This window comes from Paramisgurnus dabryanus, chromosome 2, assembly GCF_030506205.2.
Source record: "Paramisgurnus dabryanus chromosome 2, PD_genome_1.1, whole genome shotgun sequence".
NCBI classification, from domain to species: domain Eukaryota; kingdom Metazoa; phylum Chordata; class Actinopteri; order Cypriniformes; family Cobitidae; genus Paramisgurnus; species Paramisgurnus dabryanus.
Window position 1 is genome coordinate 20,790,759 of NC_133338.1, and position 17,459 is coordinate 20,808,217.

At 38.1% G+C, this 17,459-nt stretch overlaps 1 protein-coding gene across 5 annotated transcripts in view; it reads right to left on the minus strand.

The window, feature by feature from the left end:
* Positions 1 to 2,278: 2,278 nt before the first annotated feature.
* chd3 (chromodomain helicase DNA binding protein 3) overlaps positions 2,279 to 17,459 on the minus strand; it is a 70,437-nt gene continuing 55,256 nt past the window's right edge. For 2 of the 5 annotated variants that reach the window (XM_065248610.2, XM_065248607.2), the window contains exon 40: positions 13,012 to 15,209. In XM_065248610.2, the coding sequence (XP_065104682.1) occupies positions 15,004 to 15,209 (206 nt within the window). In that variant the 3' untranslated portion in view covers positions 13,012 to 15,003. Of the gene's footprint in view, positions 5,758 to 13,009; positions 15,210 to 17,459 lie in introns of those variants that run through there. The other 3 variants (XM_065248611.2, XM_065248609.2, XM_065248608.2) reach the window with 3 other exon arrangements.

The following is a 17,459-nucleotide window of genomic DNA, read 5'->3' on the forward strand; positions in this document are numbered from 1 at the left end:
ATGTGGACTTGAAGTGATGGCATGCTGAACTCATTGGTTTTTGTGTACAGCAGAGAAAACTTTAAAAAAGTCACAGTATGCCTTTATCACTGCAATTAATTACTTTCTCACTTAGTATTTTTGTCTTGTTTTTTAGGAAAAATATCAAAAAATTCTTAAATTAAGATGTATTTTCTTCACTGCAAAAAATGATTTTTAAGAAAAAAATTCTTAGTATTTTTGTCTTGTTTTCAGGAAAAATATAAAAAAATTCTTAAATTAAGATTCTTTATCTTGATGAGCAAAATGACCTAAGAAAATAAGTCTAGTTTTTAGATCAAAAATATCAAATTTAAGTGATTTTGTGCATAAAACAAGCAAAAAAAATCTGCCAATGGGGTAAGCAAAAAAATCTTGAATTTTTTTTAAACACTAAATTCAAGAAAAATTCTAGAAAAAATTGCTTACCCCATTGGCAGATTTTTTGCTTGTTTTAAGCACAAAATCACTTTTTTGGTCTAAAAACTAGACTTATTTTCTTGGGCTGTTATGCTCATCAAGAAAAAGCATCTTAATTTAAGAATTTTTAGATATTTTTACTCAAAACAAGACAAAAATACTAAGAAAATCTTTTCGTGAAAATAATTTTTTGCAGTGTTGGTGAGCAAAATGACCTAAGAAAATAAGTCAAAAATAGACTTTTTCAAAAATATAACATTTAAGCGAATGTGTGCTTAAAACAAGCAAAAAAATCTAACAATGGAATTAAGTTTTTATGAAAAAAGTAAACTTATTTTAAGAAAATGTTGTTATTCCATTGGCATGATTTTTTTTTTGTTTGTTTTAATCACTTTAATTTACTTAAAGTTTATATTTTTTGTCTAAAACTAGACTTATTTTCCTAGGTCATTTTGCTTATCAAGAAAATACATCTTAATTTAAGAATTTTTGGATATTTTTACTGGAAACAAGACAAAAAAACTAAATAAGAAGTCATTTTGTTGCAGTGTAGTTTTTATAGTGTGCAATTTCATGTTGTATGTTTTCAAAGGTAAAGATTTTTATACAATCGTAAATCCATTTAATCTCACTAATAAGAAAAATGTATAAATGACCACCACTGGTGCTCCATGTTGACTCGAATTAGTCTCGCTCCTTAAGCCTCCCCTGAGTATTTGTCATTATTGTCAATTAAATGTCAAATGAGGAGGAGAACTGCACTTTGCCCCAACTGGGTTTCCAAATCATGCAGCAGCTTCCCCTTTGTATTTCCTGAACCCTCCTGCGGACCCCGCATTCTCCCTTCTCATTTCCACTTGCTTCTGGACTCTCACTTCCTGTATCTGAATCTGCAGCAAATAGTTGAAAACCTTTGAGGAAAAACATGTGCTTATTCCCCCCTGCTCTCTAGCCTCATTCCTTCCCCTTGTCTACCCAGTATTTTTTCCTCTGTTTGGGTTCGCTCCTCACATTAAATCCACATTTGTCTAGAGAGTTTCTGCTTTTGAAACATGTGTGAATTTGAACGTTCCTGTAAATTTGATTTAAGATTGAAATGTGTATTGATGAATAATTAATCTCTGTATAAGTAGTATAAAGGTTTATTTAGAAGTGTAATTTTTTGCAGAAACACTAACTTTTATTATTATTATTGATTATACCATGGGGCTATAGAATGCTTTATTCTGATTTGTTGAGAAATGTTCCTTGGGTGTGCATTATTATTTTTATTTTTTTTGATAAACGCACAGCTGACCTGTCAAATGTCCTAAAGTAACCACCAGAGCAATGTTTGTGTTAACAGTGGTATAAGCAGAATAATTGACTCTGGTCCTTTGAATTATTTGAAAATAATGCACACTTTGCGTCGTGCCACATTCCCACCTTGGGTGTGCATTATTTGCGAATAATTCAACAGCTCATCGTCCATTATTCCTTACATAATAATTGGAAACTGTAATCCAACAGTACAAGGACAAAAGCTCAACAGATTTTCCAAAGTGACTCAGCCTTTGTTGACACTTGGGTTGGCGCATTTCAATTCAACAGTACCAGTAAAGTCTTATTTCCCCAAGGCAAGATGGATTAAACACACATGCTTTTTATGCCTACAATAGATGCATCAGTTGAAGTGAACCGACGGCATTCCTTTAACCACAACTTTCCTGTAGCTCAATTGGAAGAGACCGACAATAACAATTCCCAAGGAATAACCTGAATGAACTGAAGTCACTTTGGATTAAAGCGTCTGCCAAATTTCCATGTATCTTAATAAGAAGCACAGCCACAGAGAAATCTCTCCGTTTGAGTTTATCTTTTATTACAAACAAAACAAAAGAGAGAAAGATGCATTATTAACACGTTCTGTTCGGTGTGCCGAATGTTGATCACAACATCGTCACTGGCTTTATCACAACGTACACAGTGACGCTTAGCAGGAAACGAACAAAATGCAAAATAATGAAAACCAAAACCCCAAAAAGTGCTTGATTTTACACAGCTCTCCCAAATAATACCAAGCACTTCAATGTGCAATATATCAGTCTTAACTGGGGGTAAATAAATTAACATTTCAACTCGTGATCCGTTTGAGCTGAGGCATAGCAAGGGCCGTACAACTGCAGCCGTTCACGTCTGTCCATTAACTCTTTACAGTTGCATTACAATTTAAGGCTGCAATTGTAGAGACCAAAAGAGCAGAATTTGAATATGTGCATATGTTTTCAATTTCATGGTTACACATGTGATCCACTGCATACAGGTTATTCGTTTGCAAGCCCCAAATCTAGATACTAAGCAATGTTTATTAGATAGTAATGATATTTGTCATTCTGAAGTTGGTTGGACCTCTTCGTTGAATAATATTACAAGAGGTCCACCAGAGAAATGTCATGGACCAAACATACAATGAATCAACGATCTGACTGGTTATTATTATTATTATTTTCATTTGGTAAAAGCTTCGCAATTATAACATCAAGGACAACATCGAGAGCATCAACAATAATAATAATCATAGTAATAATAACAAGGATTAAAAACAGAACACAAGTTTAAATAAGCAAACAATATCAAAAAGCTCATAAAAAGAACTTGAAATGTGGAAAACAAAAGGAGTGTGATGGCAATGTGGAGGAGTGATTTATTTGTATGAATGTAAAGGTCATGATGGGAGGCGGGAGAAAGAGAGAGAGAGAGAGAGAGCAAGCGAGGCGTTTGGAAAGTATAGGGGTCCAATGTAATTCAGTAACAATCATAAACATTATGAGAATGGTATGAAGATGTCCCACTATTTTTCGAACTTTCAAGCGTAAGCTTAATTGTCTGCACCCTTAAGATAACAAGATTAAGGGTTAATACTTTTCAAGGCATAGAACATTATATATCCCATTATTAGGTTCAAAAACTTCATAACAAACACTTTTTTTTATTTAAAGACAATATTGGATCAATATTGTTTGTAATTTAACTTAATACATTACCACTGTCATGGTAGGTTATAAACTTAACCTTGTTTTTTTTTTTACAGAAACCCATAGAACAGTTTGGCAGAATACTGTTTATAGTTTTGTTTCTTTTACCGTTTTAAATAAAACGGTACACTTACAGTATATACAATACTGTGCTAAAGCCTTAGGCACATTCAGAATGTTTTACAAAAAACAAAGATTAATATCCATCTGTAGTGTCAGCAAAAAATATTAATAGATTTTCCATTTTGGAGTGCACAGCCTATATCAAGGAGTTACATGGTGATAAAATGTACCTTGAATGCAGCGTCTGCCAAATGCTTAAAGGGGACATTTTACAAGACGACTTTAAGATGCCAAATAAAACTTTGGTGTCCCCAGAGTACATATGTGAAGTTTTAACTCAAAATACCATATAGATAATTTATTACAACATGTTAAAATTGCCATTTTGTAGGTGTTTGCAAAAATGACTAAATGGCAGTGCTGTGGTTGGATAGTGCAGATTAAGGGGCGGAATTATCTCCTTATGACATCACAAGGGGAGCCAAATTATAATGACCTTTTTTCACATGCTTGCAGAGAATGGTTTACCAAAACTAAGTTACTGGGTTGATATTTTTCACATTTTCTAGGTTAAAAGAAGCCCAGTTATAGCACTTAAACATGGAAAAAGTCAGATTTTCATCATATGTCCCTTTTAAATGTACAGCAGTGCCCAAAGGTATTAGAACACCTACCAGATTGGAAATATTGAATTTTTTTGCCTCCAAAACATGATTTCATTTCAAAATGATGGTTGCTCGGAGCACAACAAATATCAAATAAAATGAGTCATAATATTTGGTATGTCCAATCTGGCAGTATCAGCATATTTCCTCAGACATTTATCAGTAATGGTATCCGATGCCTTCTGCAACTCAAGCCAAATGCTTTCCTTTGAATGTACATGTGCAGTTTATTGTCCAACTCACCCTGAATTTGTTCAATGGGGTTGAGGTCCGGACTTTAAGGGGGGCTAGTAAGGAAAATGACCTTAATCTCCTTATGATGGCTCTAATCTATGGTTAATAATGATGCATAATGATGATTTGTAGATACAGTGGTGGCCATCATAAGGAGATTAAGCTCATTTCCTTATTGGCCCCCTCAATGTCTGGACCCATAACTCCATAAAAGTGGATAAAACTTGCTTATTCATCTGATATATGTTGTGCTTCGAGCATCATTCATGTTTTGGAGGCAAAAAAGGTTTTTTTCCCAATCTGTCAGGTGTTCTAATAATTTTGGCCACCACTGTAAACAAGTCTTTCAATAGATGGTATAGCACACATAGAAATCCGATTTCTCCATCGAGTCATTCTGCAATGAAGTGATAGACAGCCTAATTTCAAATCCAGACAGCAGATGACTCTGCACCGGTTCCTCGCCGAAGTCAGCAGCTCCAGTGCGGAGTCGTCTGCTGTCTGGGAAGCTAATGTACAAAAAAATAAAAAATGTAAATAATGTTTTAAAATTGATGTTTATATTTCTGCACTAAAGCAATATATTTAAATAAATAATCAATTTAGGTAACGTGCCTAAGACTTTTGCATAGTGCTGTATATTCAGTTGATCCTTTTAACCTCAATTTCCACCCTGACCAAAAGTTCACTGCAGCTTAAAGACCTTTTAACAGTTTGCTGCTTGTTAATGGGACACAGCGACTGTGAAACGGTCACGCTAGCACACGATGAGGATTCTCTTAAAAAACTTCACTGTGTAAAAGCAAGAACAGCTCCTGCCTAATTTAATTGGGTCCATTCTCCTCATTGGGGGTGAAGTGAAGCTCTGCAAATGTTATTCAACATACATGCAGATTCGTGTGTGTTTGTGTCGAGGGGTGCTAGTGAGATGAATGTTGAACATGTCTGACTGAACTCTTCATATCTTCATGAATGGCATGTTTTAAAAGGAAAGAAAATACATGATCTGTGTGTGTGTTTGTGTGTGTGTGTTAGAGAGAAAATAAACCGAAGGTGAGCATCTGCTCCGCTAAATTCCATGAAGATGGGATAAAAGTGCTGTTGTGATACTGAGGGTAGTCTGTGTTTATTCATCAAACTGCAGGTTTAGCAGGTGCATGTGCGTGTATGTGTGTTCTGAAGGAATACTTGTGGTTACGTTCGCATGCAGATGTTCGACTGAGTCTGGAAGGGTCAAATTCAGTCGTCGATGCAGATCACCTCCCCGCTGCGCTGTTCCCTCCGTGCCATCAATAGCTCCACCTCCCTCTCCTTCTTTACTGACATGGGGGGTCCGTTTAACACTGCAGGAACATGCAAATACAGGAAATGAAGGTAACTGAACATACACGAAGATTTTATCAATGGAGGTTGCCAGGTCACTGTTTTGATGGTCGACACATCGGTATAAAGCTGGATGTTATGGGTGGGCTGCATGAAAATATTATTGGTTTACGTTATTGATGGGCTTTTTTGGATGTCATTCTGTTTTGGGATCAGTTTTCTGTAGATTTTTGTATATAAATTACAGCAATGAATAATACATATCATGCACAAGATCAATATACTGTATGGAAAAATGATATTCTCACAGAGTTGCTACTTATTTCTATGAAATGCAAAACAGTGAATCTTCTTGACTTTAAAGAGCAACTATCATCCAATTCACGATTTTACATTTCCTTTGGTGTGTGTTAGTACATGTTAACGATATGCAAAAGGTACAAACCACAAGTAAACAATGACGCTTCGTCTCCAACTTAAATCTCTTTTCTTGGACTACAACAAACACGGATTGTAGGCAACAGTTTATTTATGAGATTGGTGATGTCGACAAGACCGACATTATCATATAACTTAACTCCTGTCAGCATCACATGTGAGCGAATCTTTCAAACATCGCAAAGAGTGTCACATTTCCAGCTGATGTCAGAGGTATTCAGGCCAATCACAACATACAGATTGGCTGGCCAATCAGGGACACAAAGCTTTTCAGAATTCCATGAATTTTGTATAAAAATCCAAGTGTTTGAGGAAAGCAGGGATATCTGGAGGAAAAATGTATGTTATGTGGAAAATAATTTGTTTTTTTTTTAGTTTAGACCTTTCTTTCTCAATGTTACACTGTGACATAAACATTTAAATTTTGTTTTACTTTTGTGATCCTTTAAAAAACAAACCAATACAAAGACAAAATATAAAACCACTCCATAATTCATTGTGATCATCCTTTAATAAGTAAACATACAGCAAGAATAATAATATAACAATAATAATACAAAAAGATAAGTGAAGATCAGTGAGTTGCACAACAATATCTGACCAAACACACGCACATAGTGAGTGTATAGTGTCTGAAATCCTTTAGCTTAATTTGCTGCTGATCTACTTTTTTGCTGACTCACGTCTGCTGTCTGGGATAAAATGTGAGATTCAGTTCCAACACTGTTCAACTTCCCTGTGTAAACATCCTAGTGTATTTAATACTAGAAAGAGGTTCTGAAAACATTCAATGACTTTAATTGGCCTAAACGGAGTGAATGTATTTCTCTATTTGACTCCTTTGGTTTGAAAAACTGAGCCTCCACAACCTCTAATCTACAGATGCTGTATCTACAGTTGTAGACATTAATAAAATGTCACTGACCGGTTGTCACGGCCGTAGCCAGGGTTTGAAAATTAGTGAGGTCCAGGGTTCGTTGTTAAGAGTTAACAAATGCAATTGAATGCATTTTGTCTGAACCTTTTTGGCATTTAACATATTGGGTCTGTTTTGGGGGACATTGTTATTAGAGCACCTCTTGATTAGATCACAATTTGTTAATACTGTACTGTTGACTAAGGGGCCAATAACACCAAACGCGTTTTAAATGCTTGGAAACGCAAGGGGCACCGCACTGCCTTTTTTGGTCAATTTTTTTAAAAGCAGCGCGGTGCAGCTTCTAATATTGCTAGGCAACCACCAACGCAGTAGTCCTGTCAGTCAAATGCTGAAGTGTGAGTGCTTTTTTGCTGTTAACTGTCATAAGAGCAGAAACTTGAAAAAGAGGGCGCTTGATCGAGGGTGCATGTGCACAAACACGCAGGAGACAGTGAGTGAGTGCAGTCAGGTTGTTCCAAGCAACTGAAAAGAAGGCCCGCCTTTCCCCTCATTCGATTGGACAATGAAAGAATGGCAAATGATGTCAGGTTTTTTTCCACTTTGAGCGCTCCTTCAAGAGGCGTGGTGCGGACAGGCGTCAAAAAACGCAAAGTGTTTGGCATGCATAACGCTCACTGCCCAGGTGAAAAAGTAGTACACTTCCATAGTATACTTAAAGTGCTTTATTTTCGGACACTAATTTTGTACTTAAAATACTAAAAATTCATCTTTAGTACTTCTTAAGATGTTCTTAAGATTATCCAAGTGTACTTCACTCTGCTTCACTCTGCTACTCATACTGTATTAAAAAAATATTTAATATTTAATACAAGTGTGCGAAAATATAGCACTTTAAGTACACTGTGGAAGTGTAGTACTTTTTTACCTGGGTACCCATAGAAAATTTGGTGTGATCGCCCCCTTAACAGTCGATTATTTATTTATTTATTTGTCATGCAACAATGCATATTATTGTAATCTTTTTAATAAGCAGTGTTATATATACAAGAACTTTACAAGATACATTGTAAAAGGTGAAAGTTGGAATAATTTACTTCAATTGGTAACTTTAAGTGAAAAATTTAAGTTAGAAAAACTTACTTTTTTAGGTGTTAGCATAAAAAGTAATTTTAATAAAGTTTTTTCACCTTAAGTTAAAAATTTAAGTTGACACAACTTTATTTTTTAAGTGTTAGCAACTGAAGTAATTTCATAGATCCAAATTTCACTTTTTACAGTGTACTAAACAAGAACTTTGTTTAAGGCTCGTATGAATGTTTTCAGTAGTGGCAGTGACTTCTTTATCAGGATGCGCAAGATTTAGCCCGTCGTGTGTGGCCCGCCATGACAAAATTTGTCTTCGGTGCGTCATGTGAACCTATGTGCATCACGCATCATGTCAAAATAAGTGTCTGCTGCAGATGCTTCGAATAGGTTTATGATAAAAGAGATGCTCACGTTTGCCAAATACTCTTGCCAGGTGACTTGTACGTATTTTGACATGATGCATGATGCACATAGGTTCACATGACGCACCGAACACATATTTTAACAAGACAGGCCAAACACATCACACTCGAACACATATTTTGAATTTGCGGCCCATGGAAGAGAAGTCACCGGCCACCACTGGCTTTGAGCATGACTTTGTTAAACTCCTAATTTGAATGAAATAACATTGCCACCTTCATGGCCAGTGTTTGGCATATTTTTTACAGATCTTCATATCCATTTTATTTTCTACTGTTTTTTGATAGTGTTGATATTATTTCTTACAGACATAATCATGATGAAAACTGTATTTGTCTTATCAAATGTAGTAGTATCCTATCAGCAATACCCTGACCACACTGAATGATGTGCCTTATTTGATTATTGTCAGTTTAGGTGCTGTTCACTCCGTGTTGCCAGATATTGGTACAAAAAACAAACAAAAGTAATAGGCCATATAGGTGACCCTGCCTGTGAAAACCCAGCTAAAGTCATTTTTTAGATTTACTGTGTTCTACATAAAATCATCCTACATAATGTTAAGAAACTTCTGTAAAATATCATTTTGATATATTTAATATTGGCTGAGTACGATCATGTCAAAATTAGTTCAAACCGTGTCTTTCAGAAATAATTTCCCCCTTAATCCTCACTTTATAAATTTCCTAAAGTGTTACATTAATTGCTAAAAAGATTTTAATAATGGGATCTGGCAACACGCTGAATGCTGCACCCGTGCCCTCACAACTCTCCAATAGTGGCTCACAGAATTCAATCTCCGTCATTTTACACTAAACTATATAATAAACTGTCCAAACTAAGTTATTTATGCAGATGCCAACATGTGTCGTTTTAAATGACTCATTAATTTTATTTTTGAATATGGAAAAGGTCTGGACCTCTGTGACCGCATAGCTGGCTACGGCCATGCTGTTTGTGCAATATCTTGGACACATCTTGTACTATCTTCATTGTGTACAACGGGTGTCTGTTTCATCTCAAGCCTAAACTTGCAAGACCAGTTTCAAGACCTTCAAAAAGACGATCCCTCTTGGCTCGTGATCCTCGAATTACACAACCAAAGCTTTTTTAAGAACAATAATGCCACAGTCAATTTTTGCGCTACAGGTTTTGGCAGAGATTGATATTTCTGAGTGGGCAAAAGAATGTGTAATGGAACAGGCAATGCTAACTGTTGACTTCAATTATCTGATTAAGACTGGCACCATTTGGTAAACATGTAATAAGAGAGGAAAACGCAGAGCCTTCAGATGAGAAAGCTTCTGGAGAAATCTTGGAATGTGTCGGGGCTCCTTCGCAAGGGGAACAAATGCTAAGCTCAAAACCTGCCGGGTGACTTTCGTATCTCCAAACGTTGTACGGCAAGCTCCTTTGACGTGAGCCAAGGAAAATAATTCATTACTCAGAGATTCAGATCTCCGAGAGACTTTGACTCCCTGCTTCTACAATCAAACACATTGGAAATATCTGGGTCTCTATTTCTCTCACAGGCTGTCTCTCTCTCTCTCTCTTTCTCTCTGGCTCACAATCCCAATCTTTCTCTCCCGAACTGTCTGCTTCTCAGACTGCCTCTCTGGTCCAGACTGTTATTCATATACGGACGTGCTTTTCAAGGCTGTCTGTCTTTCAAGACCCAGAATGTCTATTTATCAAACCGTCTCCCTTTCCAAAAACTTTTTCTCCAACCGTTTGCCCCCTCACTTCAACCCACTTTCTCTAAGCAAACATGATCTGAGAGCATCAAGTTTGCTCTTGTATACGGACCTGCCTCTCTATTCCATCCTCTCATTTTCAGTAAACCAGAAAAACATGCAGAGATGGCAGCTGGCCTCAATGACCCAGCCTATCTAAACAACCAGCACACTCACACAATTAATCACTCACATAGAAGCCACACACCAGCAGCTCTGAATCCTCACTCGTACTGTATCACTAGCAAACACAAACATACGCACGGTTAGCCTCAGTCCATTGATACAGAACTTTAAAGCGTATTTTATAAATGCTCAGCCATGCAGACACACACATTCGTCCACTATAATGGTGAGAAATATGCTGCGTCCGAAACCGCCTACATTACTATATACTGTACTATACTATATACCGTCTACTATACTATATAGTAGGCGAAAAGAAGTAGGTGAGCCGAGTAGAAACAGTAGGCGAAAAGTACCCGGATGACCTTCATCCGGCAAAATCCTGAAATGTTCATTCGATGGAGACTTTTATTATCCCGTAATCCCCAAGGAAAGGAGTTATCGAAAGAAGAAGAAGGAGGAGAGGCGTTTTTTTCAAAAATGTCCGAAAGCGGTAACGCGGCTCAATTCAAATGCAAACTCATACATTAAACAGCTATCCCTTGTGGTTAAATTGCAATAGTTCAAATCAATCCAGTTAATGACTAACTTGTTGTTATGATGACATATGTCACGTGAAGTATCATCCGGGCGGATAAAGTACATTCAAATTCATCGATACTATCCATATTCACACTATATTCTACCTACTATTTTAATGGTCTATGAGTAGGTACTTCATCTAATTCAGTACCTACAAGAGGTCTACACGGGTCCACTTAGATCCAAAAACCTGAGGTCTGATCCGAGACCCAAGCGGGTTCGGGAATAAAAGTTTTAGGTGTGCCTTGGACACAGGTCGGGTATAATAGTGATATCAGATGGGACTCGAAGCGGTGCAGCGCTGAGCTGCACGTCCGGTCGACACCCTTAAGTGTATATTAGTACATGTTAACAATATGCAAAAGGTACATACCCCAAAGTAAACGATGATGCAAGTTATCGTCTCCAAAGTAAATCTCTTTTACAACAAACACACGGATTGTGGGCAACAGTTTACTTCCTGGGATTGGTGATGTGGACAAGACCGACATTATAATAATTCCTCCCGCTTCGGACACTTGTAAGTTATCTCCTGTCAACATTGCATTGTGACCGAATCTTTCAAACATGGTAAGGAGCATCAGATTTCCTGCGAACGTAGCTGGCTAATCACGGACACAGAGCTTTTCAAATCCGCGCATTTCAGGAAGAAAGTGAAACTTGGAGCTATAAAAATGTCTGAAATGTGGAAAGTGTGTTTTTTTCTAATAAACCAAGTGCACACATTGCAATAAAATGAACAAATGAATATGTTTTTGCCGAACGGACCTAAAAAGCTCGCGTGTGTGCATCGAATCCTTTTCCAACCCCTTCTATGTTTGCCAAGAGCGCTTGTGACATTGTGTGGCTGGTGGTAGGTTAATTTTCGTTGAGAGAGACCTGTCAATCAATTTAAAATGCACATTTTAGTGCTTACCTTGGTGTCATTAGCCTCTTTCACACAGTAATTCTGGTAAATTACCATGAATTTACCAGAATGAATTTACCAGTAAATACAAAAATGTGCTGTTCACACATGCAGTGACGTTCCGTCTTTTTACCAGTAAGACATCATTCACACATCAGTATCAAAATACCGGTAAATTCAGAGAGAAAGCGGAAGTTACCTGTGGCGCGCGGCCGGCGAGCTCCGTCCGTGTCGTATTTGTAAACGGCGGGTTATGACTAATATCCACGTTCCTTATTTTGTTGTTTTCACATCTATGGCAAACGGTCGCGAAGTTGCTCGTGACCAAACAACATTGCGTTAGGCGGCGTCAAACGGAACCTGCGCGTTTGCACATTAGGCTTCACAGATGGTGTGCTAAGGACGTCGGCAATTTGGCAATTAGATGGTAAGCTGTTTTAAACAACTTTGGTGAAGAAACGTGGATGTTAACTTCAGGTGTGCTCGACTTTTAAGCAACATGTGTGTGGAAACGTCCGTAAACAGTCTGGGGGAAACCGCGTCACCTGTATAAAAAACTTTCTGATTGGCCCGCCCGATCTGTCAGCGCGGTCCGACGTCATCTAATGCGATATTTTTCGTTCACACACAGCGCTTACCGGCAAATTACCGTTAATCTTACAACCAGTCTTACTGGTAAATTGGGAGCACTGATTTACCGGAAAGGTTCTGTTCACACATGACATGTTAACTGCAATTTACCAGTAAATTACCAGTAAAGACTGTATGTGTGAAAGGGACTATTGTCAGATAAGGAAAATAAATGGAGCAGCGGGTCAAATTGGTTGCAAGACCACCAGGGTTTCTTTCTGTCTTGGGCTGCAGACTGCACACACTGGTGCCGTTTATATTCGGGTTGGGTGGTACTCAGGTCTAAAATTTTTTGGGTTTGTCTCGGGTCGGGCCTTTCTTAATAAAAAAGGATTTGGGTTCGGGTAAAAAGTGTTTTTTTTTTTCTTACATGTACATTTCTTTGGACCCGAGAAGACAGCGACTGTTACAGAATGCGATTTCGGACGCAGATCTAGTTTGGAACGTAAGAAAGGAATAGTTTATCCCAAAAATTAAATTTCTGTCAAAATGTATTCAACCTCATATTGTTTTAAACCTGTATCTTCTTTGGAATATAAAAAGAGATCAATTCATGAATACCCAGTTGGGTTTATTCTGTACAATGACAGCACGTAATAAATCACTTTAACGCTTGAAAAAGCACCCAAGAGTGTCAGTAAGAAAGTATGCGCGGCTCGATGATCATTTTTCATACAGGAATCGGCTTTGGTGGAAAAAAACTTGATATTTCAGCGATTTCACAGTTATTGTAAATCACAAAGGCCACCATGACACATCAACCTTGCATTGACACAGATGCTCTTGTTGTGAATGTTTCTGTGCATCTGGGAGTAGTGTAAACATACAAGATTTCACTGTGAAACCGTTTAAATGTCAAATTGTATTTTTACCAGAACATGAAAAATGATTAGCAAGATGCAAATACTTTCCTGAAGTTTGTTATAACGTATTTCTTTTGTATTATATCCACCCATTTGGATATTCATCAAAATGTATTCTTTTGTGTTCTGAACAAAGAGCAAGGGTCTGAAGCAACGTGAGAATCAGTAAATGTAGAAAGAATTTTTATTTGAAGGTAAACTACTCCTTTAAGTGGCCTGTGACTATGTGTGTCTGTATGTGGGTGTATTTGTGCATTTTTGCAGAATACAGGGAGTCCTCATACAACAGTCATGTACTGTATAAATGTCCTGCCGGGAATTCAATCTGGCTTTAGCACTGCACAGGAATTTGGTCAGGTTTGAGTAGTTTATGTGTGTGTTTGTGCATGCTCAGCGCGCAGGTCTTCTGCGCTGACCCAGGACAAGCGTACTCCTTTAATAGCTTAGCTCGGTTAACCCAAGAAACTGATGTCAGAAATCAATTTGCTGAGTGATGAAAATGTCACATTCCATGAGCTTCTCACAGTGACCTCTCACAACAGATTGTAAAAGACGGAGTTTCAGCCTCCGGAACGACACGCTCCATGAATATGGAACGTCAGGCTACGATACTCATGGCTTTCCATTCACTTCTCATGGTTCCGTGCCACTGTGCAACTATTTAGAGTCCTTATTTAGGAACGCAGTGAGTCCATGGTCGGAGGTGGTTAAACCTGGAGCATTTTCAAGAGGTCCACTGTGCTTCCAAGGAGAAAAAAATCCAAGATAGTTTCAATCCGCTTTGCCTCTGTTCCAAAGGAGTTTTGATTGGGTCAGGGGTTTAGATGATTGAAAACAAACTTGTGGTATTTTGGAAAACTTCTGTCTTTGGAATTCTTCAGTTCTGGCATGGTGAGATGCTGCAGGCCACTTCTGCGGCAATGCGTTTTTGTGTGCATGTTAGGGAGAAAGAATTTGGGAAAAATGATAAAAGAAGAGATATAAAAAGATGCAGAAAGAGTGATTTGCAGTGGAATGAGGGAGGGACGTTTTGAGCATTTAAACGAGTACTCTCTACGGCGCAATGAAAAATGAATCTCCTGGGACTTTTCTGGGACCGAGAGATGAAAGAAGGAGAGCAGTGGGGGTAAGGGAAGAGAGACAGAGTGTGAGAATTGAAGTGAGACAGACAAAGAAAAAGTGGTGGAGAGAGCAAAACTCGTTTTTTTTTGTCGTCTCTGCTGCTCCCTGACAGTCCAGACGGCTTCGGAAGGGCATGTTGGGTTATTTTACTACTGTCTCTCTCTCGCTCTCTTTTGACCTTTTCCCTACTTTATTTTTTCTTTTGAATTAGTTCATAATGCCTTTTCATCCTCAATGTGATACCTTCATAGTGTTGGATCCCTTTTCGCTTTTGTCACCCCAACCGTCTTTTTTTCATCTTTTTACATGTAAAAATATCTTCAGACATTCCCACTCCTCTGTAAAGTTTTTACCTTACCCTCCCCTTCTCTCCACTTCATTTCCAATTTATCAGGCTTTCTGCATTTCCCCTTTAAAAGGTGCACCTCATAATATAACTTTTTCAATTTCTCTCTCTCCATCCGTCACACTTTCGGTCATGGTTTCTTAGGCCGACCGTTGCGTGGGAGGTTCTCCACAGTGTTGCTGAGGCGATACTTGACGATGATGCTGTGTACGGTGGATTTAGGCATGTGAAGTTCCAGCCCAATTGACCCCTCCGACCTGCCGTCCTTCCACAGGTCCACCACCCTCTGGCGCTGCAGCACGTCATGTTCCTTGGTCTTCAGGCAGGACGGAGCTTCTGTGGAGGCAGAAAGGGGGCAGACTGTAGACACTGGGGGGGTAGGGAGTCGGCAAGCAGCGGAATGAGTGGCACAGTATCAGTCCTCAATATTCAAAGAAACAAAAACACAAACTTTGTCAGAAGGCCACACTTTTTAAAAACACACTCGAATTCCATCTTTCCAGTTTTGATTTTCCCGTTTGTATCCTGAGTGATGTGAGCAGGACATCCACTGAATGCAAGAAGTTAAACTGCCTAAAACCTTCTGCCTTTTCTGTTCATGACAAAGAGTTCAAGTGGCAACGACTTAACAAAAATAAGGAAAATAAGAGCGATGCTTGCCAAAGTCTTTTTTTTTCTGAGAATGTTAAACGACTGCAAGAGATGTTACTAGGCTTTTTACAAAGGTGCGCACACTCCATTTGTCCTTCTTCGTTCTTTTAAAGACACGCTGACCAAGTCCAAAAATGTCCTATTATGGAGTCCGTTAAACAGATCAACATACTCTTTCATTTTTTCAAGTCTCTATTTTATATCTCTTTCTCTCTTTTTTGTTTAGTCTGGCATGATGTTTTCATCTCGCTTCTTGGCTCAGTTTAAACAGGGGTCACCGCAGTTGTCTCAATCAGGGACCAGAGGGTTCAAATGGGCCCCAAGCGGGACGTATTTTTAGCCCAGCGAGAGTTCAACGTGTACAGCCTCAACAAACTCAATCAGTCTCTACGCCCACCACGATCTGAAGCCCGGGGCTATTTCAGAGACAGACAGAGATATAGAGGGAGAAAAAGAGAGGCAGACAGAGAGAGAGAGAGAGTCTAGCTCAGGGGGTTTAAAGTCCGGTGTAAAAGGCACGAGCACATTTGTGTTTCTTTCTGCTTTTTTCACTCTCTTAAAAATATCAGAGTAGAAAAGCAAAAAAAAAAAACGTTCCTTCGCCTGAGCGATTCCTGGCACGGGTACGGCTCTGGATAAACGTAATGACATTTTCAGAAAAAGCACTATGGCAAGAAAATATGCCTCCCTCAGACGCTGTGGTAGAAAGATTGGTATCGGGACACTCAATCTAAAAACCCTTCGACTCCGTATGGATAAAAACAGATGGGATGGCAGCCCGAGTTTGGCCTGGGATACAGTAAACAGAGCATACCAAATAAAAACAACTGCATTTGTTCTCCTTACTGCTTCCTGCTCACATATGCTGTTACAGAGCTAATATTGAAACAATAAACTTGCTGGCAGGGCTAATGTGTTCTCTTGGACCGGCGCGGGAGAGCGAGAAATTATTTTGCCAAAATTCCACGGAGGCCTCTCAAATTAAAACGCAATTATTTGTGTTAAAATCCTAACAAGAATTATTTTTTGCAGAAATATGAATCTGTAATGTGTGGCTCGTATCCGTGGATTTTATAAGTTAGGACAGAATATGTGATATATTGAACTCCCTGTATTCAATTTGTAAAATGATTTAAAAAACACAAATGAAACCTGTGGAGCATGAATTATGTCGTATGTTTCTTAAACTGATCTTTTGTTTAATTTATTGTAGAAGTCAAACATCTACAGTAAGTGCTTTACAGAAAAACTACAGAGTGCAACACCGACCTCACAAATGATCTATTGTGAAATCGAGCATTCACATGGTATGCACACCCCCCCCCACACACGCATACACAGGCAGATTTAAAATAGACAGACACAAATAGAGAACGAAAACAGAGGAAATTGAATCATATCTGGATTTTGCCATGTTATTATGGGATGGTATTGTAAATGTCATGATGTAATTAATAATTGATTACAATCTCTTCTTGCTTTACGACCTCATGTGTTCCACATTCAAAAACAGATCGGTTTATATTTCAAAGAGTCTGCTGTGTGTCTTCTAATAGCCACAAGGAAAAGATAAAATTTTATCTGAGTTTTTATTGTGACTGTGATGAGACTATGTTGCTGTGAAATAAGACAATAAAGACAATGTGTTCTTTATATTGCATCCATGCTAAAAATACAGTACAGCCAGTGCAGGCCCAATTATGAGCAAATATGAGCTGGTAATTTTTTTTAAATATTCGAAAGTTATGTGCCAAATGATATACTGTATGCACTATAGTATCATCTCAAATGGAACAAGTTGAGGTAGGCATGTTCATATTGACCGCATTTATGATTGATTAATATTATCAGTTGTTAACACATGGTCCGTGTCGACTTTTCTATCTTTAATTGTGAATGGCCTGTAAATGAAGTGTCATTATTGCTGCCATGATG